Raw genomic sequence first — 7,646 nt, 5'->3', positions numbered from 1 at the left:
TCATTTTAAAATATGCAATAGCATTCCCTTGTCTAACCAACTTCTATTTATCTACTTCTTGTGACTTTCAGCTTTAAATGATGCATAAAATATTATCTAAGTTTGGGTTTTGTTGTTTTGAAGAGATACCATGACCAAGGGAATTCTTATAAATGCAAACATTTAATTGGGGCTGGTTTACAGTTTCAGAGGTTCAGTCCATTATCATCATGGTGTGAAGCATGGCAGCATCCAGGCAGGCTTAGTGCTGGAAGTATTACATTTTTTTTTTTTTTTTTTTTTTTTTTTTTTTTTTTTAAGACAGGGTTTCTCTGTTTAGCCCCTGGAACTCACTCTGTAGACCAGGCTGGCTTCGAACTTAGAAATCTGCCTGCCTCTGCCTCCGAAGTGCTGGGATTAAAGGTGGGCGCCACCACTGCCCAGTGAGTTCTACACTTGACCTGATGGAGGACAGAGTCTTCTCCAGGCAGCCAGGAGGAGGATCTCTTTTGCACTGGACAGAGCCTGAGCACAGGAGCCTCAAAGCCCATCCCTAAGGTGACACACTTCCTCTAAGAAGTCCACACCTCCTCCAATCATGCCACACCTCCTCCTATCATGCCACACTTCCAAATAGTGCCCCAGCCAACCAGTCAAGCATATTCAAACCACCACAAACATACTTAAAAGTTCTCCAAACATTCTATTCAACAGAGTATTGCATTTGTGGTGAATTTCCAGAAGGCTCTTTCTAAACTAGAAACTCAAGCTCCTGTTTAGTTACATTAGAATCTTTTAAGTGCCAAGGGCCTGAGAAAGAAAGCATCAACTTGACATCTTGACACTTTGAAGTAGGTTCAATGTTTTTAAGAAACTGATCTGACACTCAAAGCCAGGTCATGTGGCTGCTGTCCTGCTACATAACACCTAGAGAACACCAGAGCCAGATAAGGGCACTCTGTAACCATGATGAAATAAGGCAAAACAACACTGCTTAACTTTGTCTAAGCATAGAAAAAAATTAGTATGTAATATCGAGATATTCATAAGATGTAAACTTATGGGAAGCCATTGAGCACTAAGTAAGCTTCGTTATGGGCTCAGCTATGGATAAGGGTTCCTGCAGACCGAAAACAGAGTCACTCGTTCCCACTAAACTCTAAAAAACTCTAAACTCTAAAGGGAGCGTTTCCCCTTGTAGTAATTCATCTTCTTCTTGTTGCCATAAAATACTTGACAAAATCAAATGAAGGATGGAAGGGTCTATTTTGACTCCAAGGTAGAGTGTAAGTCATGACACTTACACTCGAAAGACAGAACTTCAGCAACAGGGCAGCTGCTCACGATGCCCCAGCAGGTGGGAAGCACGTTGGTGAGATGAGATGAGTAGTGTCTGTTTCCAGGTGGGAAGTGCAGGGAGATAAATAGTCTGTTTCTTCCTCTCATTTGCTACTCCCCCCCAGGCCGGTGGAACCCCTTAGCTAGGGCGGTTCTTCCTACCTCAATACACCCTTCCTGTTTGAAATGACTGAGAAGAGACTGGTCTGCTTTTCAGTCTTCAGTTTGGCTGTCTTTAGCCCTTTCCTGCTGATGAAGCTACAGGCTTTGCTCAGCTCAGTGGACAGTCCTTGCAACTCATAGGATGAAGGGTATTTTCCTACAGTGGAAAGTATCATGCAATTACTTTTTAAAACTCAATTCATTTGAATTTTGTCTTTCGACGTGGCCTATCCCTCTGCCATGTTGTATCTGCCATGTTGTTAGTTACAGCTTCATGCTGCCACGCTCCTAGAAAACATCAAGATATCCAGGTCATTCCTCCTAACAGTATTCTGTGAGGTTTTCCTCAAACCACGAAGGCAAAATGTAGATCTTTCAAGTGCTTTGCAGCATCATCTCCTAAGAGTCCTGTAGTTCATCATACTTATGTTCTTATGCTCTGAAATAAATCTAACTGTCCCAACTATAGGTATGTATGTCTCTTAGGTGTCTTTGGCTGCATCACATTAATAGGCAGTTCTGTGTGCTTTCTGTTTGTTGTCTTCTGTACGTAAGCTGAAGCATCCCTATGTGAAGTATTTGCTGATGGAGAAGCAAAGAAATTTCCACATCACCTCCACCACCATACAGCTAACAAATGGCAAGAATTTCGGAAGCTTCATCTTCCTTGTTCATCATGACGGAGCTAGCTACCTCTTCTGGCAATCTTGATGACCTCTTGGAATCCTCCTTTAGTATATGTGCTGGTTGTGTGACAATAATAAAAACTAACATTATAACAAGAAAAGGAGCAAATACTACCTGCAAGACCAGAATCGAACCTAAACCTCCCAAAGCTGTAGATGAAAACTTACTCGAAACCTTAGGTTCATTTTCTGAATCCCTGAGCTAGTCTCTGCGAAATACCTAGAATTGTTTCTTGTACCAAAATCAATAGTTTATGTTTACTTGTCTTGGCTTGATTCACCTCCATATAGTCAGAAGATCAATATCTTTAAGGAAATAGTTCAAAGGCAAAGATGATGTTTAAAGGGGAAGAGGCAGTGATGTGTGAGAAAACTGCATTAGTGTTGTAACTTGACCTTCCGTGTACACAACAAATTCTTCTATTCTGCTTTTATTTCAAGGACCTTCAATATATGCCAGATACATTCCATCAACTCTGTGCTCTTGACCTCTCTTGGCTTTGCTGCCTGCCATGGCTCTTATGTGAATGCCCTGCCAGTTTTCTCCATGATCCTTTCCATTGTAACCACCCAGCCACTCCCTATTCAACAATGGAGAAAGAAAAGGGTGAGTCTTGGGGCCAGCCAGAGGGACAATTAATCTCCTAGGAAGAGATGTGACTCAGAACTGATAGCCTGTTGTCACCTTGTAGTCCATGTGGGAGCCATGGCAATGAGTATGCCAGATTCAGAGTGCCCAGAGCTTGCCCACTATTTAAATCCAAACCTCATGTCAGGGATTCAAAGATGGATTTGAGAGATTGCTGAAATTCTTTGTTACTCTTCCTTGTGTAGCCACACTGAATGGATCTCCAGAGTTTTCTCTTCGTTACTAATGTCTTTTTTTAAAGATTTATTTATTATGTGTTTATTATAAGTACACTGTAGCTGTCCTCAGAGTTTTCTCTTCGTTACTAAAGTCTTTTTTTAAAGATTTATTTATTATGTATTTACTATAAGTACACTGTAGCTGTCCTCAGACGCACCAGAAGAGGGCATCAGATCTCATTACAGGTGGTTGTGAGCCACCGTGTGGTTGCTGGGATTTGAACTCATGACCCTCAGAAGAGCAATTGGTGCTCTTACCCGCTGAGCCATCTCACCAGCTCCCGTTACTAATGTCCTTATTTGGCATACTGAGGATAGGTGCTTCCTTGCCTTGAGCTCAGGTTCGGACGCTAACACCATAGCCTTCTACTTTATATTAAGGATCGCCACCTGAACTTAAAAACCGGTAGAAGGGCTGTTATAATTTTAGATTGACTATTTGTGGCAACATCTGTGAAACATATTAAACCATGAATTGTAAGGGCTGTGTTCCTTTTAATTTTTGCTTGACCCCGAGTAAGCACTTAGGTTTTTAGGCATGCTGTCAGTGCTCAACAATGTGAACCTAAGTTCCAGAAGAAGCCACACCTGTACTAAATATTCTACCCGCTTGATTGACTCGTTAGAATTCCCATGATTGTTGAGAACTGGAATGCTGCAAATCCAGGGCCAAGTAACCGTGGCTCACTTAATTATCCTTTCATCACTGTGTTAGATCTAGCATTCTTACGACTATCACGTGATAACTTTTGCTCTTCCTTAAAAGTCCACTAACTTCTACCAACCTCAAACCAAAGATTGTGCATCTCATAGCACCTGAAGGCTTGTTTGTCCTAATGTGTTTGAAAAGTTCCCTGATGACTTTCCTCCGCTTCAACCGATGTTCATGACCTAGCTGCAGTCACTTATTTCTGGTTCTAGTATGAACTCTATTCCCTCTGAGGCGACAGCTGTATTTTTATATAAAAGGTAATCAAATATGGTAAACATCCCTTCTAAGAGGCATGGGCGCTGCCAAGTAGGGTCTAGAAGTACTTCTCCTAGACCCTGAGATCTCCAGAGACCGGTCAGAGGATTACCAGTTGCTTTCATATTCAATGCTGCTCAAACAGTACCGAGAGAGGTTTCCTGAGGTTCAGATTTTTCAAGAACCTACCCTCAAAGTCCAAGAAAAGCCCTGCTAGAGACTCTTCAGCTCAACCTTGCTTCCCAAACCAGTACCTTACTGCGTACTTTCGGGCAAGCGGCCTGCACAGCCAGAGGGCGAGAAGCACGATGGACAGGCCGAGGGGCCAATCAGGCCCAGTCTTTGGCATCCCCGGAAAAGGCGGGTGCTTGCGTCACTGGATCTGCGGCGCGGGATTGGCTGACTGGGCTGCTTGTGGTGGCGGGAGATTTCAGATGTATTGGCCCTGCAGGGTGCAGCGGTTAATGCGCAGCGGCCGTGGGACCCGGAAGGTGAGCGTGCAGAGCGTGGCTCCAGTTCAGGTCGCGACCGAGACCCGGGAAGATGGAGAAGCACCGGGCACGCGCTCTCGGCCGGGACAGCAAGGCGTCGCGGAGGAAGGGCCTGCCGTCCGTGCCGCCCGCAGGCTCCCTCGAACCCGGGGAGAAGCGCCCCAAGTTGGTAAGTGTGGGCAAGAGCCACGGGGTGCGGCGACCCCCGGGGCCTTCAGCTTCCCGTGCCCCAGATGACTTCCCCAGGAGCTAGGAGCTAGGTTTGTTTCAGAAGGCCAGAGCTGTTAATCGGCTTAGATCCACAGTGACAAGGCGGGATTCGATTCCTTCCTGGGACGAATGCCCTGATGTCCGTGAAGCCCAGCGATTCTTAGGGCGGATCTGAAAAACAGTTCAAATGGCTATGTACTGACGTCATCAAGGCGGATTCTGCATTTTTAAAGAAAAGTTAAAAATTTCCCCACCTCTTTAGTATAACAGACAGTAAGACAGAAAGTGAACTTCTAGCTGGTAGTCCTCCCTCCCCTGTCTAATATTTTAATTCAACAAGAACCTTTTAAGGTGGACACATTTTTACAAGTTGAGTCAACTCGTTTTCAAACTTGGCGGGTTGTGTAGTCACTGCTAAAGAATGTCATGTTTGGCTTGGAAGGAGTCTTCCAAGTATCTGAAACTCGTTAATCGGGTTGGCTTTGCGTTCTTAAAGCTTAAGGAAGAGCTATGATTAGCACCTGGTAAGCTTTTTGTCAATGTCAGCTGGAAGAAAAATAGGTAATGAGGATGATTTCATTCGGTTTGTCTGATTGGGTTTGTAGATTTTGGTATTAGTCCAAGAGAATTGGACACTTAATACTGACTGTTAATTTTCCTTAGTATGGGAAAATTATTGTTATTATTATTATTATTATTATTATTATTATTATTATTATTATTATTATTATTTTGTTGATAGTAACAGCATTTGACTTTCCTTGTCGGATGCAATTTCAGGAGTTTAAGCCATGATAATATTCAAATTATGGATAGAATAGATTGTGAATCAATTGCTAAGTATAATGTTTACTTGTAATTGAATACAGCTGAGAGCAGAGCTATGGGATATTGAGTCCCTTACTGAGCAACAGTGGGGATTGATTGTACAGAAAGGAACATCAAAATAACAAAAGGAATAGCAGCATTTTGTGGAGAGGTTGTGCTTCATTTCTGCTCTCTGCTCAGGTTCGAGACTGACTAGGAGAGAGTTAACTTGGTCATGATAGATTCTGTCCACTCTGAGAGGAATCCATGAGATGATGCCATCTCTACTTTTTATAATTTACTTTCTGGGTTAGTACTTAGTGTATTTTGTCTGGACTGCCGCAGAAGTGTGGTTTTTTTTTTCCCTAGTTTACAACATAGCATTCTTTAATCAATATTTGATTTTACTGAAGGCTGGCGATTGTGATTTTTTTAATTTCTCAGGTATGCCATAATGACCATACCATTTGTTAAAAGTCACACAAAGGTGAAATGAAGTCTAGGAGCCAACATGCTGAAGTTCTAAGATGATGAGCTCTACACCGTTGAGTTCATGGGTGGGGCTTGATCTGAATCATGACTTCATAATTCATTTAGAAGTAATTTGGATTCTTGATGATCTCTGCAGTTAGTCTTTTACTTACATGTTAATTTTATTATTTTAATTTTTAACATCTTGAGATTTTATAATTACATCGTTTTTCCTATTCCCATTCCTCCCTTCAGCTCCTCCTATGTACCATCCCCTTTCTTACAATTTATGGCCTCTTTTTCTTTAGTTGTTGTTATATCCATATGTGTATTTGTAAACTATACATACATGTGATCTTAAATGTAGCAGTATCACCTGCTTAGACCCTGTAGTGGGCTGTACGGACGCACCCTTTCCTTCTCCAGAGTCTTGCTAATAACTGCAGTTCTCCCTTCCAAGGAAACTGCCACACACGAAGACCGTTAGGCCTGTTTTCAGGGCTGATCGTTTGCTATTGGATAGCATGTTGGTGTGCTCTTTCCTGGGGAAGACTATTCTGCTCTCAGCGTTCCTTCTTGCCTGAAGTTCTTTGTCCAGGGTTGAGCCCATCTGAGCTTTTCCCCTTCCAGATTAGCATGTCTTCTTGGTGCTCTTATTGTTCAGGTCTTGTTGGCGAGCCTTCATGGGTACAGCTTCTCCGACATCTCTTGGAGGCAGAATCCTCCATCCTTCCTGCTCCTCCTGCTCTCACAGTCTTTCTGTGTCCTCTTCTGCAGTGACCCCTGAGCCTTGGGTGCAGGGGTTCTTTTGCAGACGAATAAACCGGACTGGGCTCTCCAGCCGTGTGTCTGATAGTTGTGGATCATCTGTTGCGAAGAGAAGTTTCCTTGCTAAGGCGTGAGAGCCGCACTTGCCAGCTAGACTCTGGAGAAGGCTGCGTGCACAGCGATTTCTTTACATGGGTCTTCTGCTCCATCCACTTGGCCTCAGCTGTGTCTACTCCATCTTGCTGGCTTGGATATTTGACATTTTTTTTATTTTGGTAGATTCCATAGCTTGCTTCCTTTTCGTACCCATCTGGGCATTCTTGATAGCCCTGTGTGTCTTGGCTGTTTATTCCTCAATAGTTTTGGTGTGTGCAGTCTTTGGATCTACACTGGCTTGACTTCATGGCCACTTGCTTTTTCCTCCTTGTTGGCCGAAGTTGGCACCTCACGTCAAGCCAGTGGGATTCCAGGAGGCCTGAACTGGGGTGCTTCTCTGTGGAGGTGCTCTTCTGTTTGCACCAGAAGCCTGAGGATGCAGCCTGCTTTTTCGTATTGAATTCTTCCACCCCACATGTGTTTTTGCCAGAGACCCATTGCTTGCTCTCATTTGCCTCGTGAGCAGCTCTTTCAGCCTCTCACAGCCTGATAACCACATAATGGCACTCTTGTTTGGGGATGGTATGATTGGTCTGTAGTTTAGTCAGCTTTATTGCTGGATGTCAACTCAATTCTTGACTTTTTTCTTGATTAAGATGAAGCGATGTTAGCCTGATTTCATCGGGTCACTAGCACTTTCTGAGCTTTTAGAACAAGTAATGTAGGTTTGCCTTGGGGCAAGGGTAGCAATGATTTAATAGGTTTCTTTCTTCTTTCTTCTTCTTCTTTTTTTTTTTTTTTTTT

At 43.3% G+C, this 7,646-nt stretch overlaps 1 protein-coding gene across 4 annotated transcripts in view; it reads left to right on the top strand.

The window, feature by feature from the left end:
* The first annotated feature begins 4,422 nt into the window (after positions 1–4,422).
* The window catches only part of Diaph3 (diaphanous related formin 3), a 471,820-nt gene continuing 468,596 nt past the window's right edge, over positions 4,423–7,646 (top strand). For 3 of the 4 annotated variants that reach the window (XM_031361488.1, XM_031361490.1, XM_031361491.1), the window contains exon 1: positions 4,424–4,659. In XM_031361488.1, the coding sequence (XP_031217348.1) occupies positions 4,543–4,659 (117 nt within the window). In that variant the 5' untranslated portion in view covers positions 4,424–4,542. Of the gene's footprint in view, positions 4,660–7,646 lie in introns of all 4 variants that reach the window. The other variant, XM_031361487.1, reaches the window with a different exon arrangement.

Source organism: Mastomys coucha, unplaced genomic scaffold (assembly GCF_008632895.1).
Source record: "Mastomys coucha isolate ucsf_1 unplaced genomic scaffold, UCSF_Mcou_1 pScaffold9, whole genome shotgun sequence".
Lineage (NCBI taxonomy): Eukaryota > Metazoa > Chordata > Mammalia > Rodentia > Muridae > Mastomys > Mastomys coucha.
Note: the sequence above shows the minus strand (reverse complement) of the source record. Positions and strands in the feature narration are given on the sequence as shown.